General features: G+C 37.0%; 1 protein-coding gene across 6 annotated transcripts; it reads right to left on the bottom strand.

Annotated features, from left to right (window-relative positions):
- Nucleotides 1-13,532: 13,532 nt before the first annotated feature.
- LOC131145171 (uncharacterized) lies at nucleotides 13,533-25,046 on the bottom strand. Of its 6 annotated transcripts, none has more exons than XM_058094290.1 (5): nucleotides 24,831-25,046; nucleotides 20,329-20,398; nucleotides 19,616-20,199; nucleotides 14,678-14,715; nucleotides 13,533-14,604 (listed from the first exon to the last, which is right to left on the bottom strand). In XM_058094290.1, the coding sequence occupies exons 3-5, from the start codon at nucleotides 19,923-19,925 to the stop codon at nucleotides 13,729-13,731; spliced, it is 1,224 nt and encodes a 407-aa protein (XP_057950273.1). In that variant the 5' UTR covers nucleotides 19,926-20,199; nucleotides 20,329-20,398; nucleotides 24,831-25,046; the 3' UTR covers nucleotides 13,533-13,728. The 6 variants fall into 6 exon arrangements, with proteins under 6 accessions (XP_057950273.1, XP_057950276.1, XP_057950277.1 ...); XM_058094293.1 differs by having other exon boundaries at nucleotides 19,616-20,194; nucleotides 24,831-24,919; XM_058094294.1 differs by having other exon boundaries at nucleotides 19,616-20,181; nucleotides 24,831-24,919.
- Nucleotides 25,047-26,434: the final 1,388 nt, after the last annotated feature.

Below are 26,434 nucleotides of genomic sequence, written 5' to 3'. Positions count from 1 at the left end.
ATCAGGGTAGAGGGGTGTTACTTGTATGGGTGGGTAATCACCCCTATCCTTTGGTAATCTCGTGGGTAAACATTTGCATGTGTTTGATTAGATTTAGAGAATGATTTCAATGTTTATGAAAATGCTTTACAAATGTTATTAAAATGATATTTATATACCTCATGTTAATCACACGCTGTGTTTAATATATTATTTCTTCCCTTACTGAGATGTGTCTCACCCGAATATGAATTTATCCTTTTCAGGATTTCCTCGAGATCGAGCTTTGAGAGCTTGAGGTTTTGTAGCATTTTTGGGAAATAGAAAGAGAAAATGGTTTATTTTTATGTTAATTTTTAGATGTATAAATTTATGTTATTTATTCTATGTTTTAAGTTTTCTAAGATAGGAATGGTTGTGAATATTGAATGTTTTTGGAGATATGTATATAATTGAATACAAGTGGATGATTAGTTTATTATGGTTGGTCGACAGTGATAGTAAACTTTGGTATTATTTGTAGTGACTCGAAAAATAATAAGTATTTAAATAAAAAAGAGGGAGAGAAATGAAAGCAGTAATAGAAGGAGGCAGTCGACTTCGTCGATGACATTGCATTTTGAATTTAATAACCTAGGGGATTCTCTCATGGCCTGGTCGACGAACATAGGGGATTCGTCGACAAGGGTACAAGAGGGTCTCGTCGATGAGGGCAAGTTTCGTCGACGAGAAGATGCCGAGAGAGGATTTTTGGAAGTCTAAAATTCATCGACAAGGGTGCAGGTTTGTCGACGAACTTTCTACAGGAGTCGTCGACGAGGTGACGTGGCTTGTCGACGAATCCCGCAATATAAATAGCCCTAAACTGATTTTAATCGAAGAAATTCGGCCGCAGTCTCTCTCTCTCTCTCTCTCTCTCTCTCTCTCTCTCTCTCTCTCTCCTTTTCCCTACGGTTCCTTCCTCTTCTTTCTTCGATTTCGGCTCCGTGAGTTTCCGGATCGACAATCTGAGGCCACCACGACGCTCCTAGCAGAGTTCTCTGCAAGTTTACCGGAGCGGATCATCGGTGGGACGAAGTTGAATTTCATCTCAAACTAGGGTAAGGTCTTTTATTCGGAATTTGACTTTCCAGCAATTGTAGGAAATGCTGTAGATGTAGAAATAGTGACATTTTGTTCTGGGATATATGATTTTCAGGGTGTTGAGTGGAGAACCCTGCGGGTGTAGGACCCGTCTCAGTAAGGAGATTTTAGCAGAAATCAGGTAATGGAAATATGCTATGCTAGGCAGTTCTAAAATGATTTCTAATATGAAATGTATATTTTTACCAAGTTATTATTCACAACAGGACTTTATACAGTTTATTAATTATGAATATTATGTATTAAATTACTATGTGGCTTGAGAATATAAATATAGTACAAAAGCATGTTTTACAGTATTTTTAGGGTATGTTTTACAGAATATACAGCCAGTGGATATGTTTTATAGTAATTACAGAATACCATGATTATACAGTTTTTAGTACCATGATTATACAGTTTTCAGTACCATGACTTACAGACTACAATTCAGTTCAGAAATATAGTTGACATAGTTACAGTTTATTTCAGTGTCATGGTTAAAACAGTTATTTCAGAATCATGGTAAATCAGATAGTTGTATATAGAAATATATTATATAGTATCAGACCCTGTTGGACCATACAGCAGAGCACGGTACCATAGCTACAGATTTTAGTTCAGAGTGCAACCACCTATTCAGATAATACGTGGTAGTAGGTCGATCGTGCCCAGACATGGACAGACTCCCCATTAGATATGGGTTGAGGAGTGACTGATCTAACTGAGAGAGTATAGTGGCTTACCCTAGTCGGCCAGCCAGGGTAGATCCTGCCTAGGGGCCGCACAACCCTGTCATGAGGGGTTAAATCATGATACACAGTTATCCACAAGAAAGTTTTCAGTTATTATTACGTATATACAGATTTACAAAGACAGAGAATATACTTATGTACATTAAAAGTATTTTGAGTAGAAACCTAAAGTATAAATATGTTAAGCAACGTGGAAAGGATGGTGGTTTATATTACTTGTATTGTAATTATAGATTCAGTTATACGTGATTATTATAGCAACAGATTTTCATAGTATTGTAACTCATTTGCCACATACTAGCAATAGCATATTTTGTCTTACTGAGCGTTGACTCATCCCATTACTTTAACATTTTTTAGGTGATCCAGGTAGGTAAGCAAATCAGGCTCGCAGATAGAGGGGTCTCAGTATTTCCCTGATAATAGAGTGAGTATTTTTTAGAGTATTTTTGTATAGCCCTAGCCTAGTTGAGGGTATTTTTGGGAAGCAGTCATATATGTATATTTTGAGGAACCTTCCAGCACTCTGGTATTGTATATAATTACATATGGTAATGTTCATTTGATTTCCACTTCTCGCTGCTTAGGTTGATGGTTGGGTTTAATTTAGTTTGGTATCAGAGCATTGTAAATGTTAAAAAAAAAAAAAAAAACCAAGTTAAATTGTAACGACCCGAAGAATAATGGTATTTAAATAATAAAAGAAAGGAAAATGGAAATAGGAACAGAATGAGGCCGTCGACTTCGTCAACGACGTTGCATTTTGAATGGGATAATCCCAAGGAATTTTTCAGCTCCTCGTCGACGAATATAGGGGACTCGTCAATGAGGGTATAAAAGGAGCTCGTCGACGAGGACAGGTTTCGTCAACGAGAAGATACCAACACAGGATTTGTGGAAACTTGAAATTCATCGAAGAGGGTTGAAGTTCGTCGACGAACTTCCTATAGGACTCGTCGACGAGGTGACGTGGCTCGTCGACGAATCCCGCAATATAAATAGGGTTAAACGTGATTTTTTCAGTCATTTTCCTGTGCAGAACTTCTCTCTCTCTTACCATTCGGTTCCCTACCCTTCTCTCTAAGTTTTTGGGCTGGATTTCCACCGGTTCGACGATCTAAAGCCACCAGGAAGCTCCTGGGAAAGTTTTCTTCAAGTCTGTCGGAAGCGGATCGTCAGTGGGGCTGAGTTGGAAACCATCCCAAATCCAGGGTAAGGCTTTCTACTCAGTATTTGGTTATTTGACAGTTGTAAGAAGTGTTGTACGCGTAGAAATACTGAACTTTAGTTCTGGGGAATGTTGTTTTCAGGGTGTTGAGTAGGGAACCTTGCGGGTGCAGGGCAGATTTTTCTTAGGAGCTTTTTAAGAATCAAGTAAGGGGATAAACTAAACTAGTTCTTTTATGAAAATGCATGTATATTATTACAACATTTGATTTCAGGAAAATAAATATATTTATATTTGGGAAATACTGCTGAAAATGATGGTGTGTTAGATGTATGAAAAACTTGTTTCATGTGGCATATGTAGAAATTGTTATGAAATACTGTTTTCTAGAAATGTATTGATAATATGGATTTTTATAATGGAAAACCGGCGTACGGGCCGAGCTATGTGTATGATTTGCTAGGGTACGGGTTGGGCTATGGAAATGATTTGCCAACGTACGGGTTGTGCTATGGATATGATTTGCTGGCATACGGGCCAAGCTATGGTAAAATGTGAAATACCGGCGTACGGGCCGATGATTTGCATGATATATGTATATATGCAAAATAAGATGATTGATTTGATAATTAATGATATGAAATACCCATGTATCACATTTTCAGTATATGTTATATGATATCAGAACTTGATTTGCTTGGTTTAGGCTAGCACTTGCACGGTTCCGTTGCTATGTGTCCATGGTCATCATGATCATGATATTTGTGTTAACGCCGCTGTACGGAGTGGTGTGGGATTAGATGGTCGATGTGGTTTTAAGAAGTGTGTGAGCGCCCCTGGTGTACGGACCAGGTCTGGCAAACCCATCAGACTTACAGACTGTACTTTTGACTTGGCAGTGGTCGGCCAACCATTGTCAGCTCCCACCTTCGGGCCATACAACCCGGTCATGTGGGGGTAATACATGACAACAGTCAGCTAACCAACCAGGATTGTTTTTATATTATGTTATATGAGATGAATTATATTTATGAAAATCATGTATATTCTGCAATGATTTGAAAATATATGTTTCCCAGATATGATACAGACAGTTATAACGATATGTTTATGTATGATTTTATATAGAACACGGAAATTCTCATGTTGTTACACACTAGTGTTAGTTTATTTTCCTTACTGAGAAGTGTTTGACCCCAAAATTTTACAAACATTTTAGGAGCCCCTGATAAGAGAGCGGGTAAAGCCCCGTTGATCTACCCTTCCAAAAGGGTAAGTGTTTTGATAGGGTCGGAGGTATTTTGTGGAAATGGCCCTAAGACATCTTTTGGGTTGTGTATTGTGTATATATATATGTACAGTGATTGTAGTAATTCTCGTATTGTGATGTATGGTATAATGAGGTGTTTATGATTTATGTTTCCTACTGCATAGGCTTTCGTGATGTGTTTCTAATGTATCCTTTGTACCCACAGGTTCAGGTGGATTATGATCTGCTAAACTTTGTGATATTGTATTATGTTATGAAAAAATATATATATGTGAAAATTAAGCAGGTCATCACATAAATAGCAGGTCGTTACATTATTGATTATGGTTTTTAGATTATAAGGAGATTATGTTTATATTTTCCGCTGCGTATATAATGGATTATGGATTATATGAGATTTTATCATGTATAACGCGCCAGACTCGGGTTTAAGGGTTCGGGGCGTTACAGATGGTTTTCAGAAAATAAGAACCTACTTCAGAATTAGAAGGGATAAAATATAAGGTCAAGTTAGTAGCAAAAGGATATAGACAAGAAGAAGGTATAGATTATAATGAAATCTTTTTGCCTATTGTTAAGCATGCTTCTATTAGATCCTTGTTAGCATTGGTTGTCATGCATGATTTAGATCTGGAACAGATGGATGTAAAGACAACTTTCCTTCATGGTGAGTTGGAGGAAGATATCTTTATGGAGCAACCGGAGGGGTTTGTGGAACAAGGTAAGGAACACCTGGTATGTAAGTTGAATAGGTTTTTTTTTTGTTTAAAGCAATCCCCTAGGCAATGGTATAAGAGGTTTGATTCTTATATATTGAGGATTGGGTATGTTAGAAGCAATTATGATAGTTGTGTTTACTTCAAATTGCTTACAGTGGTGTATATGTGATCCTTATGCTATATTTGGATGACATGTTGATTGCCTTTAATAATACTGAAGAGTTGAATGTGTTGAAAGTCAGGTTACAGGATGAGTTTGAGATGAAGGATCTTGGTGTAGCTAAAAAGACCCTTGGCATGGAAATCAGGAGGGACAGACAACAGAAAAAGTTGTGGTTGTCACAGGGTAAGTATAATGAGAAGGTGTTGGAAAGGTTTAATATGGATAAGGCTAAACTGGTAAGTACACCTCTAGCTGCTCATTTTCAGTTGTCTGCTAAATTTTGTCCTTCTATTGATGAGGATAAATTGGATATGGCTAGTGTGTCTTATGCCAATGCAGTAGGGAGTCTGATGTATGCTATAGTATGTAGTAGAGCAGACTTGTCATATGCAGTTAGTTTGGTAAGCAAATATATGGCTAATCCAGGTAGAATGCATTGAAATGCGGTGAAATGGATTTTCATATATTTGTGCGGCACTTCTGATTATGGTATCTTGTTTGAAAGTACATATGATTGTAATGTTTAGGGTTATGTGGACTCTGATTATGCAGGTGATTTGGATAAAAGGAGGTCTACTTCTGGTTTCGTTTTTACCATGACTGATGGTTCCATTAGTTGGAAGACTATGTTGCAACCTACTACAGCTTTGTCTACTACAGAAGCTGAATACATAGTTTTGGCAGAGGCAAGTAAGGATACTTTGTGGTTAACTAGAATGATTCAGGAACTTGGTGTTATGCAGGATAGGTTACACGTATTCTGTGATCATCAGAGTGCGATCCACTTGGCAAGGAATTAGGTCTACCACTCTCGCACGAAACATATTGACATGCGGTACCACGTAGTTATAGGTTGGGTTGAAAGTGGTAAGTTCCAGTTATTGAAGATCCACATAGATGGAAATGCTGCAGATATGCTCACGAAGTCTGTTACATTAGCTAAGTTCAAGCACTATCTGAACTTAGTTAATGTAGTCTCTTGTTGATTGTTGACAGAACATCCTAGAGCGTGGGGATGGAATGTTGTGCTTGATTGTGATTAAAAGCCATGATGGAGATTGTTAAAAAAAATATGTTTTATTTATTTATTTATTGTGGCTTTTATCACAATCGTTGGATCGTCTCTAAATTCAACAGTTGTGTGGTGTCATATATATGTTTGTAAGCCATGGGAAAAAGAGTGTATTACTTGTCATTTTGTGAAAGGAGAGTTAGAGGGGGCTTTCTCTCTAGGAAGATTTTTCTTCACTGATTTGACAAGTGAAGGGGTGTACAGGGGATCTGGGATTAGGGAGAGTCTAATTAGATCTTATATTGTCATCATTTCATAGTGGATTTTTCTTCAAGTGCACGCTCCATGGACATAGGTAATCTTGCCGAACCACGTAAAATCTCTTGTCTACATTTTTTCTGTGAATATTCTTTGTGCTATTTATTTTGCTGATCGGAAGATTAAAATCGTTGCGCATCAACACTTATGTTTAAACAAATGTAAGAATGAGATGTCATAGGTATCACATTTCCAGAAATTTCGAAAGATATTATGAACCAAACGCCCTCTTGAGGTTTCAACCAAATTTGGAATTAAGGGAACTATTTAAAATTATAAAAATATTATAACAAAATTTAAAGCTTATATCAAATTATATTATTAGATTTGATGATTTAACATACATTTGTGTTATTTATAGTCTTATAATATAACAATTTTGTTTAATAGCTATTTTTGAGATCATACCCGTAATATATATATATTGCATAAGTTATAGGGGAATTATTCCATCGACATTCCTTAAATGACTTTTTTTGAGAATTTCAATTCTTTGAACATCGGGAATTGTGCAAAAAAGTAGCATACGGACCATGATGACCTATGCTTATTCGCCTAATGATTTGATAGAATCAAACTCAAAATTTATGTTGAAGAAACTTAGTAAGCTTTCTAACTTTATCCCACAACAAAATTTTGTGGAATCAATTAAGGTCAAAACTTTAAGTTGAAATGATTCTTTAAGCTTTTTAGCCTTCTCGTAACATAATATTCTACATTTGACCTTCGCACGAAAAAATCAAACTAAAATAAAACAAGTAACTTCGATGCATATGTATTATTATTATTATTCTTCTTATTATTACGGTATTGCGTCGGCAGGGTAAAGTATCTAATATTAAGTGAAAAAAAAAAATAAGAGTACTAATACAGGGTGAAAGAGCTAGCAAAAGGCTAGGATTAGGCATCAACTTTCTATAGACATAAGAAATCAACTTCAAAAAGTCTATGGATTCCTGTCTGCCATTTTTACCCAATTTCTCTCTCTTTTTAAATTCTAATTATATGACAAAATAAGCAATCATTTGCCCAAAGAATGTTTCCGGGCAAACCCCTACCTTCTCTTTTATGATAGCTTATTAAAATTATGAAAATTGATATATATATATATATATATATATATATATATATATATATATATGCAGAAGCCATCAACCCTAAAGTAATTAATCAATTATTTTCAAAAATTTTAATGTAATAATTTTAGATGGCCACTTAAGTACTAATTTTATTCTATGAGAAATTAAATTTAGAGTGTCTAAATTGAAGCCACACCTTGACGTGACATAAGAATATTTTACGGTTTAAAGTTTGATGAATAATGGTAGTTGAGCCATTTGATATGGCAAGTAAAATTCTAGAACTAGAAGTTAGGTTCTAATTTTAGGGGTAAAAAAATAGGAAAGGGTTTGTAATAAGTACTCTTGTGATGTCTCAACGAACTAAAAAATAAAATCACCTACATGCAATTATGTAAACAAAGCTCTAGTTGGTGACTTGGTTTCAGGTATATATATAGATGTTGTTTTATATCACATTCACTTTTAAAATAGGTTTATTGAAAATGGGTGCCTTTTAAAATATTTTATTAATCTAAGAGTAGTTGCAAATACAAATAGGGCTAATTTCTTATAAGACTGGACCACCCTTTTACATAATACAAGATAAAATTATAGATTTCCCTTTTTGCCAATAAATGCAAATTTACATGTCCACGAGCATTTTTCTTCACCCAATCTACCCTAGATATGACGACAAAAGCAAGCTCGTGAGGCAATGAGAATGTGCAATTATCTAACTATACTCATCTAAACGAATAATTAAAAATACCCTTGAATCTATTTAGTGGCTTAAGTGTGGTGATAGGGAGACTTGTCGAAGCAATTCCTACACCCAAACTACTAGTCAGTATATGTGTCACTAAATTTTCATAGATCAAAGCCCTCTCCATATAACGACACATTACACAATCCATACAAGCATACGGAGATTCAACAAATCATCATCCGTCTATGAGATGCATATAACAGGTTATATTGGTATATGTTTCAACTTCTTATACTTGAGAGTGATAATGCAGTATAATATTTTATAATGGCATTCATAGGTCTCCCACTCCTAACTTAATGGAAGCTCAACCCCCTTATATGGTCAAATATCAAAAGTTAAGGCATCCCGTGACACGCTTGGACAATAAACACCAAACATTCTTCTATAAAAAATTCCTTCGTAGTTCTTCCCTCCCAACACCAAAAAACATTTAAGTCCACATATTTGCAATAATGTCATCCCATACTTATAAGAATAATGCCACCAAGCCATTTATTTTTAAATTTGAAAAACAATATTCCCCAATTGATTAAGATGATTTTCCCTATGCGACCAAGGACCCTGTTTAGCAACTAGCTAGACTAAGTGACCAACACCGTAGGGCTATATCCCAGTAATGATTTTTTCTTTACTTTGTTTACTGTTAATGACGACTTGATAGCCACCAAATTCAGAAGAAAGCACATGCATCCATTAAATAAATAAATAAATAAATAAGTGCAGATGAAGCATTTATATATATATATATATATATGCGTGGAGGGGTATGGCTATAAAGATTGAGATGGAAAGTATTTCCTACAAAATGACAACAATTTGGTGCTAATACACGCAATGATTAATGTAGAATCAAAGTTTTTTTTCTTAAAAAAGTACTCTAAGCTGGACTTCAGATGTTCTTTCTTGTTATTCTTTTTCATGATTTGACTACGATGCACCAATGTGATGTCGGTGTGGATCTCCCCATACCCTTAAAATCAATATAAATAATTGTTGGAGTTGTCCCACATTGGTTGGAAAAGGGACTTGGTGATCAGTTATTAAGTGTGAGGGAAAGTCTCACCCCATGAACTAAGTTTTGGGGTTAAGAAGGCCCAAAATCACCCAACACTGGTATCAGAGGTCATATCTTCTCCCTGGGATGCTGGGCATGTGGTGTTGCCGATTTGGTGAGCCCAATTCATGAGGAGTTTGGAGTCTGATGTGTGAGAGGGAGATTGTTGAGGTTGTCTCACATCGGTTGGGGAAGGGGCTTGGTAGTTAGTTATTAAATGTGAGGGAAAAACTCACCCCATGAGTCAACTTTTGGGGTTGAGAAGTCCATGACCACCCAACAATAACTCCATAAATAAATAAATGAATCCATATATTATAATTATTTATGAGATGAAATTGTGAAAAAAAAAATTATATTATATTATCAACCTCATTTAGTGGGACTAGGAATTGGTTGTTTTTATTCTTAAATTATTAAACTTATAATATATTGCAATACAATCGTATCGAACTATGTAACTATAATTTAAAAGTAATAGTAATTATTCTCAATTGATTGCAGTGTAAGTGATATGGTATTTTGTCTAAAATTTTTTTAAAATAAATAAGTAAATAAATATTAATTAATAATTAAAGTAAATCCAATCCATGTTACAAATTGTTGTACTTGAATGTACAAAGGTTTGTCTAGAATTCATTGTATAAAGATATTTTGAAAAATTAAAACTTATTATGGTGATAAGTAAATAAGTCGACAACAAATAACAAAATTATTAACTATGTAGTAGTGGCATAGCTGGTTTTGACCATTAGAAACTTAAATGTATTTATAACTTACAATAATCAGTTTAGCTCAAAGAAAAGATTCATCTTTTGAACCTTGGACAACTTTTATGTTGGATCACTACTTTAAAAATTTTGCCATTTTTGATTTAGAATGGAAAAACATGTAAGCATGGCATGAGAAAGAGAATGATGAGTCCAAGATGGAAAACACCCTTTTCTTGAACAATTGAATCCAGCTTTGCAATGCCCATCAATTTTGTTTCACTAGAGATACATATATAGGACCTACATATAAATATATACATATATATATATATATATATGGCTAACGACTCAATCACAAGTTCAAGAGCACTACATAAAGGTAAACCCACTTCCATCCCCTTAAAGAGGAGTCTATTAGGGAAAGGGATTAGACCTCCACAGCCCAAATGGGCAAAAAGGCATCACTGAAAATTGAAGTTGTATAATGACTTGTTTGGGGAAGCAGTCCCACATGTGAGAGAACATGCATTTGCTTAAGCTTCTCATAGCATTTCATTGAGTGTTTTTTCCCTTTCACTGTACTGACCAATACAGAGAAGTATTGTATTGCATATGGACCCCATCACAAGCAGGTCACATGCATTATGCTTTGAGCTGAGCTCTATGCAAGTTAGAGCTAGCTAGGGATTGATGCATGCCCTCAGCCATCTCACATACGGCGACTCCCAACCAACTGTCCATCCATATGGTTCTCATTACTGAAAGCAGTTCAGTGGACCAGCAGAGCGAGCCAAACTCAAATTTCATGAGGACCCATTTGCATGGTTTCATTAATACTGCTTCTTGGACTGTAGAAAGTCATATAAGGGCTGGTGCCTTCCTTTCCCAGCTAGCTAGCTTGACTAATACTCATCATTTGCTGGATGTACTTTCACGATCTTCAAGAATTTAAGTTTCGGACTTTGAATGATATGCATATCTTCATACATATGTATGTGAACATTATCTTACACATCATGTATATGCCATCTACGATTTGCACACCAGCTACCTTTCTGAAATTCATGTTAAGTTTAACTCAAACCAGTAAAAGGAGCGGCTGGAGTTTATGATTCTTTTCTGATATTCCCATTTGGCCATTTGGACTACTAGCAGAAACTATGGGTGGGTCTTTTTCCATTGAGCCCTGGATTTGGGCACTCTGCCCATTCCCAGAGTTAGCCAACTACTAGCTGCTTAATTAAAGTCCGCAAAAAACTTCAAAATTTAAAGAGGTTTATAAAAAAAACTGTAGGAGACACTGTACACTTCTCATTTCGAGATGGGGCTGGAATCAAGTAACCAGATTTATAATTTGTGTATTATGGATAGTAGTAAATGTAAAATGATTATGTTGTTCTCACAAGAATGTGAAGAGAGTCTCATTTCCACAGAGGGCCTGATCCCCCCCACGCCCCAAATGTCACTTGTATTTTAATTTCTCATTTTTCTTAAATTATAAGTTTGAATATTCCTCCACCCTCTCCTCCACTCAAAAATATCCACCGCTACAAGCCCAACAGAATGTTTCAATCCAATGGCCTCGTAATCACTTTGTTTATAACAAAACCGAACCGAACCAAATGGATCATTCTTCAACAACGTGTCTCCATCATATGTTTATCGTCCAAGAATAGGATTTTATGGATTCATCAAAAAATAAAATTGAGAGAGAGAGAGAGAGAGAATAGAATTGAAAGGGAATAGGATTTTCCCTGATTCTAGCAAATAGTGATGTTGTATTGACAATTAAGGGGCTAGAACAGAACAGAACAGAACATTGGGGTAGTAAAGTGGGAAGGGGGGAAGTCACAGTCCAGCAGGGCCCAATTGCAACAGCCCTGGGTGGGAAAGGACGAGCATTGCGTTAGGCACCATGAAGTCTCCCAAGTATTGTCATGTTGCACCTTCAATGTGCAATTGTCCCGACTTACACTAACACACCACATGCAATGTGGGCCTGCCGGGAAGCCCAAGGGCTGCCGGAAAATGGTCCCCCCCACCACCTTCTTCCCCTTCTGAACTTTGAGAGGGGCCACTGGGCCATGGTCTTTTTCCTTTTGATGTACACTGGGACTGGGAGGCACAGTGCCTATATATGGGCCACAGGGGACACAAGTTGGCCCCATACAATAGCTAGGGTTTGATGTCACGTGCGCCATACTGCAATTTTACGCTTGCATCTTTTCTCGGAGGTCCTGCATTTCTGTTGTAAAATTCATTTATTTATTTATTTTTATCCAGAATTGGCAGTAGACACTTCTAGATTCAAACCCAATACCGCTAATAGAAAGTATCTATCTTTAATCACAAGGAAAGAATGTCTCGTGGAAAACCCTGTAAACTTGTTCTTTGTGCTTCTGTGCGCACACACTACCCTCACAAGGGGAACCACTACTCACTAGGTACCCCAACCACAAGGGGGTGCTTTGGGCGAGCCATCAATTCGGATGCCCTAGGTTTAATTTTTCCCGAGATTAAACTTAGGCTATCACTTGCCACGTTAGGTGTCTTGTGAATAGTCATCAATTTGTGGTGAAACTCTTCCACTATATATATATATATATATATAGCAGAATTGTCCCATCAGGGAAGTACATTTGGGAATCGTCCTACCATGGAGAGGGTGACAGCAGAAGAAGACCCAGATTAGCATGTGAGTGAAATGATGATGCCATTTTACTGAGTCGTAATATTTATTTGAGCAGTACGTGCCTGCTTCATGCTGAAGGCAACTTCAGCCATTGCTTTCTGTCCTCCCGCAGCGTACAGCTTACTCTGTACCTCTTTAACTTTTACCTTTCAAATGCAACTTCCTCGCCCCACCTGCATGTGAACTCCGCAAACAACAGTAATTCCATTCTCCATTTGGCAGCGTAAGCACCAGAATAGATTCTACCATATTTGGAGTTTTAAACAACACACGCCCTCACCCTGCCACTTTTCTGCCCTCCGGCTTTTAGCCTTTAATCTAATTTGGCTCAGCTCAGGAATCTGAGTTTTCATGGACAAGTCATGCCCTAAAGCATGTAGGTGCACCATTAATGGGACAAGGTGCACCAGACATTCAAGGTGTCCGGATGAACCCTCTCAAGCAGGGCCACCCACCTTATGCCCAGTGAGACCAACATGAGCCCCAACTTCAATGGAAAATTTTCTGTAAGCAGAATCATTAGGCCTACTTAACAAGCTCATCAGCTGCTTGGGTTGGATTGGTGCATCTGACCTCAGAAGAACTTCTAAGATGAATTACGCGACATTGCAAAATTATTGAAGCCCAAATCATTGACTATGCAACTTCAAGAACAAATAAAATTGAGATTTCAGCCATAAAATTATGAATTTGTGCCCTTTCATCCATCCAGCATCAAAAGCAAACCATCAGCATGGTGAGGTATAAACGCATTTGACTTGTACAAACAGAAACTTCAACCCACAAGTCCCACATTCAAGTCTATACAACATAGTCTGAAAAATCAAAAATCAAATCAGTGAGTACACTTGAATCAATCTTACAGCAATAAACATACAGATAATTTTCAACCTATGAAATTTTCAGGACATCCAAATCTATACACAACTTGCATCATCTCTTCACACATGAGCCAGGTGCTGCTGCCTTCGAGCAACCAACGGCTGCCTGATCAATGGGCCTTCCAGTCAGCAGTTGCGAAGAACATGACCCATTTTTCCTCAGCTTACCTGGATAATCCTTGCTGGAATTTCCCTTCAAAGAAAGGTTCTTTTTTATACGATTTCTATTAAGCAACAACATAGCATTTTGGGGGGGTGCATGCAAAGCGCCCTCAACACAGTCTCCTGCTTGTGCACAGCCCCAAGGTTTTGATGGCCCATCCTCACAAAAAGGTCTAAGCCTGGGGAACCCACTTTTCAACCTAGAAAAAGCCCGCTGTTCTGGGGAATTGTCCTCCTCTGACTTGACACAAAGAGGGCAAGGAGGATCATTCTTACGAGTCTTCGGGGTTATCTGATCCAAGCATTCTGCATGAAAAACATGACAACACGAAAGAACCCCAGCAATTGGCATGTCTCCACTTCTCACAATCCGGCGAGAACTCCAAGGTGATCGCTGTGAAAGAAACCTCTCACATAATCCACATTTAAAACCCTCTGATGCATATGATCGACCAGAAATTTCAGCATCAAATTGCTCAGAAACATCAGTATAATCAATGCTGCTGCTAGCACTGCTCCAGCGGTGGACATCTCTTTGTGGAGTGGCTGCCTCATTTTCTGAATAGCCGGTAACTGCAGCGTCAGAAGCCTCTCTAGTAGGGGTTTGGGTTGGAAAAGACAAGGGATGGATAGGTTTTGACATGAAGGATCGACGACTTGAGACATTGCGATGAGTAAATAAGTGCAACTTGGCCATGGGCTCACACTCGCTACCATCAGAACGGGAAGAAGTAGAACCCCCACTGTCTACAATTGCAGACGTTCCCTGTAAAGAAATATTTCAGTGAGGAAGCTGAATTCTACTACTGAGTATTGAGGCAAAGAAGAAAACATAATACCTCCATGGTTGGTGTATAGTATGGCCCCGAAACTGAATCTATGTTTAAGTGGGAAAAAAGAACAGAAAATTAGCAGAAACAAATATAAAAAGTAAAATTATCATCAACGAAAAGTAACAATGAATAAATAAGCTAGATAAATAAATTTGTCTTGGAACAGAACACAGCTTAGATTAGTGCAAAAAAGAGTAACAAATTTACCAGTATGCGTTCAAGTTACAAGAGTTCACAGCTAATAATTAAATAAGCCTCACTCGCCATCTGGAAACAGAAAGGAATTCCTGGATATTATATAATCATGTGGCCGCCTCATTGCAATTACATCAATTTGATTAATGAACACCTAACAACTCAATATTCCAATGGCTTTCCCATTCCTTGAATCAGATTTCGCCAAATGTAGCCGTCAAGCATAGATATGGTATTAAATTCCCAGTAAGCCTCCAACAGTTCAAAATTACAAGTATAGTTGGACTTGCAATGTACAGCTGAGACTCCTAGATCTACTGTAAGTACATTAAACAGTTAAAATCTACATTCTAAATTCATTCATTAAGAAAAGCATGGTCTAACAATACATAGCATGCATGTGAATTTATTTTCAATGTTTCACCTTTTTTTGCTAGACTTATTCCACAGGAGAAACACGCTTGTTAAAAATTGTCCCAAGAGTTTAAAATGCTCAGCAAGCTATCTGCCACTGGCTTTGACTAACAATAGTGATATGGAACCTTTACACACACCTTTAACAAACTACAAGATGTTTTTAATATGCTACTTTCAACCTTAACCGTGTACAAAATTAAGAAACCAAATTCTATGTGCCTTACAGTGAAGGAAAGTCATACATTGATTACTAAAATATGGCTCAAGCAAATAAAGTAATTATCTAGTACACAATCAGAGGTTTTCTTCATATATTAATCAACATTCAAATCATTAACTAAAAGCTTACAAAGATGAAATTGAAGCCTTCCAAAGAGAGAATCTCTTAACAGTGCTTCATAGCAATATGTTCTCATTTGCGGAAGCACTAAAATTTAGAGATGAGCAACTATCAAGTTGATATTTTACATTGAAGAAAAAAATCTCACAGAATAACCCAGATCAATAAGATATCTTATAATTCCCCCCAACCCTTCTCGAAACCCCCCAAGCACCCTCCCAAAGAAAACCTCATACGCATGCAAAACAAGTTGGTGAACAAAGTTTAAGTCCAAACATTTCACCTCCAGATTCAAAATACATGGAATGAGGCACATTATACGGTCCTAACATTAAATAATAACCAATTGCAAGCTCCAAAATCTGCAAACACAAGCATCAAAATATGTCCATCGAAACCTATGCAATCCACAACAGGCTCTTAGAGTGGCACCAGATGTGATCAGCTACACGCAATAAAACAAAGTACAGCATCACAATATTTGTTCCATCAGACCACATACAGATTATTTCATTTTTGAAATATTATTCCATACAAGACATACAGATTATTTCATCTTTGAAATATTATTTCATACAAGTGATCATAATTTCTTGATAGAAGTTGATCATGTAATTTTGTTGATCAGTCTTTAGAATCATTGCTTAAGTTTGTTCTAGGGTTATGAGAATTTCAAAATTAGTTGCTGCTGCCAAGGCCTTGACTGCCACAAGGAACAACAAGTGCCTCCATTGTTCTGTGCAGTGCCAGGAATCTGAAAACAATAAATACTGCTGCAGTGCCTAAGAATAGAATAGTTGCAACTTGCAAATCCCAGTATTTCACTCTCCCAAGAAAGCTGTGAGGACTAAAGCTTCCCAAGAGCTGACAATTATCCGAGGCATATCTCCACAATGAAGAGATCTCATTGTTCTGTGCCTGGTGAAACAGTTGGAAATGATTTTACTGATATGGGGATCAATTGGAAGTCAAGGAATGGCTCTCTGGAAGTACAGTTTCTGCTGGATAAAGAAGTAATGAAGTATGAACTGTGCCCAGGACGTGCATGTAAGAAATTCTGGATCTGAATATTGTAATCAAGAAATCAGTGGTTCCACACTAGAAAGATTGACAATGGATAAGGATATGCCAGCGGCACCATTAATGGAGGTGTCGAAAGAGAAAAAGGGGAAGAAAAAGAAAACAAGATACCTCTTTAAAATTTTAAATATTATTTTTTATTTTATCAGTAAAGAAAATTAAATTGGCAAAGCATCAAGGGGATACCAACCCGTGGTACAAAAATCAACCAATCTGTAGAGTGTTGCAGACATCAAGGATTATATAATGATCATGAACAATTTTCCCACTAAGCCAAATGGAGACAGCAGCAATCTACTGGTCTTTGCAAGTCTGAAGCAGAGTAGTAGAATCTGAAGGCTCTCTTATTTCTTTCTTTCCAAGCAAATCAAAAGATAGCGAGTGATGAGGTTCAAAGCCTTCCGCTTCTCCCTGGTGACTCTGATGCCTTTTCAAGCCCAAATCCCCCCTCCAACTGAATTTTCCATAACCCACCGCTGTCCAATCAAGGATAGAACCAAATTCCACAAGTTCCTTTGTCCAGGGGCAGTGGAGAACAATGTAGTTGACTGATTCTGCATCAGCCATACAACGAAAACATCTATTTGTGACTGTAAGCCCTCTTTTCTGCAGACTGTCAAGAGTTAAAATATTTCCATGTATGGGCTCCCAAACAAAAAGGCAACCTTTGAAAGGGGCTGCCGTCCTCCAAATGTGAATCCAAGGGGAGTTGTTGCAATTTGTTCCCAACGACAAGAGCTTCGTGTAGAGAGATTTAATAGTGAAAACACCATTTTTGTCCAAAGCCTATTTGGGTTCATTGGGAATGTTTTGGTAACGGAATTTATAGAGAATTTTATAGAAAATGCATGAAATTCCCAATCTGCCACATTCCTAGTAAATGGAATATTCTAGAATATTCCCTGACCAATGAGTTGGAGATTATGACTGATAAGGGCATTTTTGTCAAAAGCCAAGCTATATATGGAAGGAAAAACAACTCTTAAGATTACTATTCTCACGCCACACATCTTGCTAAAAGTGAAAATTGGCCCTATTTCCCACTTGTAATCTCAGAACTTAAAAAAAAATCATCTGATCCTTTCCTCATGAATTTCCAAACTCCCACTCCATACGGTCCCCTTCTACCGTGTGTCATCCAATCATTACGCTCAAGCCCATATTAGAAACAATAATATCCCACAAAAGTGTTCTTTCTCCTTCATGAACCTCCATAACCACTTTCAGACGAGGGCTTTATTGAAAGTGGGGAGGGATTTCAACCCGAACCTCCTGAACAAATGGGTTGTTCGACCACTCCCCATCTAACAAGGTGAAGTTTAAACTCCTTCCTTAAGTGTCCCCAAAGAAATCTTCCCTAAAGTCCCTCCAATCTCCTAGCAATTAAGGCCAGTATGGGAAGGAGGGACATGAAATAAATTGGCAGATTCGTCAAAGCAATTCTTCTGAAGGCCCATTAATTACGGACAGAAGTAGGGTCATTGCAACAATTTGATAGTTGAGTGATCTTCGTGCACAAAAATAGAGATTAGTGATCTCAATTGATTTTTAGTCAATATTTTAGTGACTACAAGTGCATTTAACCCCATTTTAATCAAGTCAATGAACTTGACAATGTATTGAAACATCCATTATTCTATCCAACAAAAGTGCCTCTCCCTTGACATGCTTACAAAAGGTGGGTTTTGCATGTGTGGCAACACCAGGACCAATGCATGTCTCTCTTTCTTCTTTCTTTAGATTTTTTTGCCTATAATAGTAGTATACTTCCTCAATCTTGCTCATCATGTAAATAAATGAGCTTACAAGCCCTTATCAAGCCAAACTGCCAAAATTCTCATGAATAGTATGGTTCTTAGAACCCTCTCATTGTCAAAGGCGAAAAGCTCTTAGGAATTTTTTTTAGACAAAAGGTGTGCATAGGCTCTTACTAGTACAAGCCCTATCATTAAATTCAACTTATAGACCTTGGGCAAAACAAATATAGACCCAAATAAATCCTACTTTCAAGCCCATTACAGTCTAGCATGCCCAATTCAACCTTATTAAACAAGACCATAAACAAGCCTGACCCAAACCTATGAGACAAGCACAGCCAAACCTATAATCGAGCTGCTCATGAACCAAGCTTGTTCATGTTTAGAATCACCTTGTTTATTAAACAAGCCCCAAGATTGGGCTTGGGAATCACTCATTTATATCACAAATAAGCTTGAACGAGCTCCTATCAATCCAAGCTCTCAAACCACCAATAAGCAACTTGATTCATTTGCAACACTAGCGCCATCCTCTTCCTTCAGTACCCCACAACCACCAACAGGGCATTCCGCAGATGCAAGGGGGCTGGCTGCTGCTCCTACATCCCTTGCTCTTCTTCTTCTTATAGCCATGAACAATCAAAAAAGAACATGAAGTTCAGAATATTGAGAGCTATGCAAGGTTTGAACCCAGTTATTGGTAGATCTAAAGAGGAGAGAGTTGAAGAAGGCGTCTTTGGCGTTTTGGAGGAGGAGAGTGAGGTCACCCAATTTGGATGGTAGTCACATGAATAGTCTGCGCAAGAATTCATACTAGGCCGAGTGACTGTTCAAATGTACATGCACTCAACCAGGTTATGATTAGGCAACAACAATCAACACTAAATTAATTTTCTGATAAAAATAATGGCGAAAGATATAAATGGAGCAAGCAGATCAATGAACAGAAAATGAAAAAGAAAATAAAAAGGCTCAAGGCATAGACATCCTGTTCCGGATAAATATAATTATTGAAAGCATAAAAATAAAATTATTATAAAAATAAATACTTCAAAGCAATACAAATACCTCACCAACAACTAGAAATGAGAAAAAAAAAAAAATCTTTCTGATCAAGAGAATTTCAAATTTTGATGCATTAACAGTTTGTATTACCTCTTCTTGCTGCAGGGTCATAATCATCAACATTGAATCCCTGTACTGCTGGAGGGATCCATTGTGGGGCTGGGGAGATATCAGATGGACTACTAAAATATGCCCCAGCACCATCAGATGTAGAATATTGATGATTGGAACGATGGTCGCCCCTCACCCAGTTCCTACTTGATGATGTGGAAGATCCGTGCAGTTGAACAACATCATTAGATCCATCTGGTAGCCTCTCAGTTTCAAATCGAAAATCCCACCTTGATGGTGGAGGTGAGAAGCTGGTGTTCGTTCGCCAGTATGGCTCATGTGGACCCATGGACCACTCTCTACTGGCTGCATTGGATCCATGTGGCCTAGCAGCCACACAACAAAGCGACCCCGTCTTAGCTATGTTTTATGGAACTCAGAAAAACCAATTCTGCTGGCTTTCAATCTTCATACAGCTCAGATGGCCAAGTTAAAAGACTTCATTTTCTCACACATACCAATATGTTGCAGGCAAATGAGACAAGCCAATGATCACAACAACTTGAGATGATGCATCCAAGGAATTGGCAACTACAAAACCCAAGCTACAAAAGATTGCTGCACTGGAGTTTATACAACTTACTATAAGAAAAATTTACGCCAGGAATAATAAAAACTTTAGCATATGCATTTCCAAATAAAAGTGTGAACAAATGTTCTTTTCTTTTAAAAAGATTATCAATGCAGTATACCTGCCTACACATTGAATAAAATTGGAAATCAAAATTTCTTCAAGAAATCATAAATGCAGCAGCAGACATCCTGTCAAAAGAAAGAAGATAGATGTCAAGTATATGCGAGAACGGAAATTTTAACACATGCAAGGAGAATGGACCCTTAATAACCTCAGTTCCAACTATAAACATATATTGGCCAGCAATAGAAACACCACTAATTACAATCACTCCATTCAATGTCAAATTGTTACCATGAGAAAAGCACGTAAAAACAGGGACTAATAACCAGAAATAAAACGAAAATCTTTGACATAGTGCGTGAGATTCAATTAACCTAGATTCAGAAGCTGAAACTTCACCTTTTGCAATCGTTGTGATTGGTTTTCAGACAGAATTATGAGAACAGCATTATTTTGCATAGAATGAAGCAAGGGCTATGATGATGGGGTAGTTTGACATCATTCAGTTAAGCAGCTGGAAGTCATTTGAAGTATTGTTGAGTTTGCTTTTTATTGGATCATCAACACTGTTCAAGATTTGTTAGTTGAGTGTTCAAGTCAGTTAATTAGGGATGTAAATACAACATTTGCCGTATTGTCAAGGTGATCCGGGATTGAATCAATAAAGTTTTATTATATAGAAAAAAGAAATTTATTAGGAAAGAAGAATGTACAAAGAGGATACAAAGAGAAACCCAAGTCAAGAAGCCAGACTATCACATTGAATATAAGAAAAAACTGTACTTTCAGAACACCAGGTGGGAACACCCACATGAATCTGTAAAGAATTAGAACACAACATTTGGTGTCAGAGAAAATTGATCAAGGATAATGGTGGGAGGAAATCACTTCAAGATTATCAAAATCACCCTGAAAAAACAAGATTTCAGGATACAGGATTAATTCAGCTGCAGACAGTTTTTGTGGAATTACAAGCGAAATCACAAACAACTCATGCAGAAAATTTGGAGAGATTCAAAGAACTATAAATTGATTAAAGGTGGATTGAAATTTGATGGAAATATATGGTGGGTGAAGGCGGTACATCAAAGTCAGACAAAAGGATTATTGCCCAACACTATATATGTAAAGTTGGGAAAGTGCTCTAGGTAGATTCAATGAACCAGCATATTTCTTAAGGTAGGAAACATGGATTTTCAAATTTTTCATAGGAGCAGTCCAAGAGACTGGGTAGGAAGAAGTAAAAAATATGTCCACATCAATCAAGTCACTGAATTGTAGCTTCTCTGTATCTTGAAGGGAAAGCTGAAATACAGTATGACAGGTTCCAACTTCCAAGTGGATTACAAGCCATTCTTACAGTGATTTTTTTTAGGAGATATGCAGAAGGTTTGGAGAAGATGGTTATGGAAATATAATCAAAGAATTCAATAAGCTGCAACCACATGGAACAGTAGCAGAATATCAGGAGAAATTCAAAGGGCTGAAGTCACTGATGGTTGCAAACACTTCAGGCCTTTCATAATTTTATTTTATCTTTGGTTTCATCAGCAGGCTCAAAGAAGAAATTTAGATTTTAAACCTATGGCAAGCATGTTTACCCCTACAACTTTGTTTAAGACTTTTGAATTAGATAAACTGCATGAAAATATTATTGAAGCCATTTCTTAAAAACTAGAGGAAAAAAAAACACCTCTGTTACTTGGTCTTATTCATCTTCCATGACTTAAGGTTCTTTTCAGTCAGAAAAAACATGAACTCAAATCTTTTTTGCTAGAAGGCACATCTTTCACAATTCATTCAATAAACTGCTAATGGTTTATACAATTCCCAAGCAAAGCACAATTATTCCAAGAATTTAGTGGATAAAAGACAGCTTTGCCTACTCAGTCCAAGAAATCATGCTCTTTTGACGTTCAAAATCCTAGGGAGCAGGGTCTGTGCTTCAAGTATAGTGAGAGGTTTCTTCCTAGTAAATTGTTCACTGGTAGACTGGTAACAAAGATGAATTGGAAGAAAAATAACAAGAGGGTAATAGAAATTAAAAGAAAGATGAAATGCAGAATTTTCTATAACTGCTTTGACTGGCAATGTGGTTCAACACTCTCTAAGTCATGGGATGGGTTTATAAAAAAAAAAAGGAAAAGAAAAGAAAAGGGTTGTCTCGATACTTCTTGATGGTTCCAGTACCAACGGTTTCCGGGATTTTGCAGTGAGATGAATCCCAAGATTTACTGGTAACTAGTAGCACATAGTGTCACCTGATCTGGTTGATGCAAGGAAAGGTGTTTACCAAAGAAGTTAAACTGTTAGAGGTTGGTGGATGCCATGTGGTGTATGGCATGAATTGGTTGACAACATGTGTACCAGTGCTTTCCAACTTCAAAGAACGTATCCTTTCATATTACAGATATGGGAAGTAAGCTAACTTAATGAGGAATACAAAACAAACTGCGTATAATCATCACTGGTAGAACAGTGCAGAGATGGTTTATGAAAGCAGTTCCCGAAATCTTTGGTAAGTTAATCTCCATACCAGCATCAGGTACAACTACGTTTCTCTATTGCTATATTTTATTTGAAGAATTTCAAGATCTTTCCACAAACCTAAGGTTTCACCTCCACACACAAGCCCAAGCCTATATGCGACCACATATTCTAAATGCTAAGATCATTAATCAAAATTCAAAAACCTTATCACCATCCTTACATTCAAAAAAATTAAAACAAAAAGCTACTAAAAGAGACATTGGAATATGGGATTATTAGGAGTAGCAACGGTCCCCCTTGCTTCCCTCTTTTGTTAGCAAAGAAGGACGGAGCCTGGCATTTCTGTGTTGACTACTGACAAAGAGACAATTAATAAACTTAACAGTGAAAGACAAGTTTCCTATTCCAGTTATTGATGAGTTTTTCGATGCATGGTGCTAAGGTTTTTTTCTAAAACAAATCTTTGATCTGGATAACAAAAGATCTGGAATTGTTAAGAAGATATGCATAATACTGCATTAAGAATGCATGGACACTGCATCATGAAACTAAAGTCATAACTTATGGGCTAACTAATGCCCCTAACTAGTTTTCTAGCTCCAATGTATGAATTCAAATCTGACAACTTTCTCATACACAACAACTTCCAAAATACATAATTACAAATTAACCCCAATATAACAGAAAATTACGCACGACAAACACAATATCTAAAGCACTTGTATTGTCCTAAAACTATGTCAAAATAAGTATGCTAATTAGGTGGCCTAAATGATGAAGACACTCCATCAAAATTAGAACATTAAAAACAGAGCTCCATTTCTATCTGCAAAAATCTTAAATTTTCTTCAATGGTATTTTAGACATTGTATTTTCAAAAGGATGGATTCAGTAGTTTAATTGCCACAGTTGCATTAGTCTCAAATACACCCACTGCTCCATGTTTATTAAAGCATAAATAGGGCAATTAGCATCTACATTGCCATTTCTTGATTCAGAAGGCTGCTTTCCAATTAAGCTTTTGGTCAATTTGCAACAGCATATAGTCTGCAGGAATTACAAAGCAATGTCTCATGTGTTGATCCCCTGCAAGCCGAATTGCATTCCGGCAGAGGCTACTTGGAAGGATTGGGCAAGGATGTCCTTGACGGAGTAATGTGATCATTGATGTTCAGCACAATAATGAAAATGACATTATTTCGAATTGAAAGAAGCAAGGGGTATGACAATGGGTTGTTTTCCATAATTCAGCAAGTGCTGGAAGTTGTTAGAAGCATTGTTGGAGTTCATTTTCTATTCAATCATTACAGCTGATCAAAAATATTATTAGTTAATTCAATTGATTGGGAATATGAATAAAATGTTGATTGCATGGTTAGCTTGTTCTGGAATTCAACTAGTCAAGACTTTCTATGCTCTTCTCTATCTTCTTATTCTTGTTCTTCTTCCCACATTGCATACTTAAATATGTTGTGTTCTGAATTGGATCAAGACACAATGCATACACAAATATTAATAAAAATGCCATTAAACAAACAATTAACCTAATGAAAGGATTCTGGAACAAGATGAGCTGCAAATTTGCAGTAATTGATCATAAAAACACTTTTTCATGGTGACCATGTTTATTCAATTATGGGAGGAATCCAGTTAGAAATAGATAACGTATTCTTCCATTTGTTTTTTTTTTTTTTTGGCTGATTAAGTAGGCCGTTTTTGTTCTTAAAAAACGTGGAAGGCTCCCAGCGCGGGACTTAAGTCCTGCCTATTATTGTGCTTGATGAATTTCGATTTTCAAAAAATAAAAATAAAAATGAAAACAAAAATCACCAAATCAACAATTAATTTTCCCAACCTTAACAGCATACGGGCGCAGATATTCAACAGTTCAGAAATGTTCAACGTATAGCGAAGCCATGAAGGTAAGAAACTCGAACAGAGAAAGGTCCTCAGAGAAATAACAACTCAAAAGCATCCATCAGTAAATCACAGGAAAACAAAAACACAAACAATGCAATTCAACACTGAATACAAAACCCTAATCAGTCACACACACAGAGAGCTTACTTTACGATTGTGCCGGCGAAGACGTCTGTTGTGGCACGCATTTGGAGCGAGATGCTGCGATGGCCGCTCCAGGAAGAAACCAAAAAGAAGCCCTAAAAGGCCGGCGAGTGTGCGGTTTCATTAAGGTCCTTTTGCACTGATGCCCCCCCGTTGTTGTTTATTCCCGTTTCTACCCTACCGCTTTTAACTTTTTCTTTTTCTTTTTAGGCCCTGGAACTTGAAAAAATATATTTAAACAATTATTTACTTTATATTTGATTATAAAAATAAATAAATAAAACTGAGAAGGAAAATAAAAAATAATAAAATTTTAGTTTTAGAATTTATTATCATTTAATTTTTATTAATTTTTTTAATTATATTAAAATTAATTTTTATTTTTAATATTATTTGATATAAAGGGAAAATACACAAAAATAACCTCCTTATTTCTCTCTCTCTCTTTTCCCTTTTTCTTTCCAAGGAATTCTTGATCTAAATTAAATCTTGGTGGAGGTATTAGTCTTTATTTTGTTTTATTTTTTATTTTTTAGCACTTCATGAGACCCATTTTATCCTCATTTACACTTTAGAAGCTGCAAGTTTTTAGATAGAAACATATTAACATTAGATTATTAATTTTCAAAGAGACAATCATGTCAGAACGAACAGCGGCGGGTGGAGGGGCAGAGATGCAGGTGGGATGCAGCTAGAAATTGGGTTTTTAAAAAAAAGAAAAAATCAAAAGTGAGTGGGCCACTTTTATGCTGGAGTTGGGAGCTAAAGCATTAAAATGAATGGTCAATTTTTGGAGTCACTTGGTCTGATAATTGACTTGGATGGAATGAGCAATTGGGTAATTGAAATTTTCAAATCTGTATAAGCCAGCCAAGCTCAACTTGGGTTAGTGAACCTACACAGAGGTCTGATTATTTTAGGTCAGGGCTCAGATCAGACCCAATCTGTCCATCACAGACAGCAACAAAATTGCATTGAAGAGAGGAAAAATGCAAATGCTATTATATAGGAAACTGGGCACCCTCAAGTCCCACCAAGGGTCACATGTCCCGAGAGTGGCATCCAAAACTGCCACCCCATATTTCATTTTCTGACGAGCCATAGCTTGAAAGCATAAAGAACAGGATGAATTCATTTGAGACATTGACCGCCCTTTTCACAACATCCAATGTAGAACCAGAAATACCAGACAAGAGAGTCTGGCGTGCACCAAAAAGAGCCAAAAGAGAGGGAAATGAACAGTTTAAGGCATTCAAATTCATATGCAGGTTCAGAAACAGAGTTTAAAAATCACAGTAGAGATACAAATCCTTGGCTCCCGGGCACCTGGGGCTACTTGAAATACAAATTTCAACCGCCTAGGGCCAGAAAACCAAAAGTAGAGACAATGTTTTCCCCATGAACCATACACAATTTACAAAGTGCTCTAACATAAAGAATGCTTGAAACACTTCCTCGCTAGCCATTTGGTGACAATGGGAATGAGCCAGTACTGACTCAAACGTTTGGTACATAGGAATGGAATGAAATCGAGTAATTCATCATATTCTCCATTCAAAATTTTATTCCATCCCATTCCTACACTATTCCATTCCGCAAACCAAGCA

The sequence above is a fragment of the Malania oleifera genome, chromosome 12 (genome assembly GCF_029873635.1).
Source record: "Malania oleifera isolate guangnan ecotype guangnan chromosome 12, ASM2987363v1, whole genome shotgun sequence".
NCBI lineage: Eukaryota > Viridiplantae > Streptophyta > Magnoliopsida > Santalales > Ximeniaceae > Malania > Malania oleifera.
The sequence above is the reverse complement of the archived record's forward strand: the minus strand, read 5'-3'. Positions and strand labels throughout refer to the sequence as shown.

Excerpts from the sequence above, each read along its gene's own strand:
- LOC131145171 (XM_058094290.1), bottom strand. The coding sequence starts at position 19,925 with ATGGGTCCACATGAGCCATACTGGCGAACGAACACCAGCTTCTCACCT. Across the intron at positions 14,716-19,615 it reads TGACCCTGCAGCAAGAAGAG|ATTCAGTTTCGGGGCCATAC; the intron begins GTAATACAAACT and ends ACTTAAACATAG. Across the intron at positions 14,605-14,677 it reads ACTATACACCAACCATGGAG|GGAACGTCTGCAATTGTAGA; the intron begins GTATTATGTTTT and ends ATTTCTTTACAG.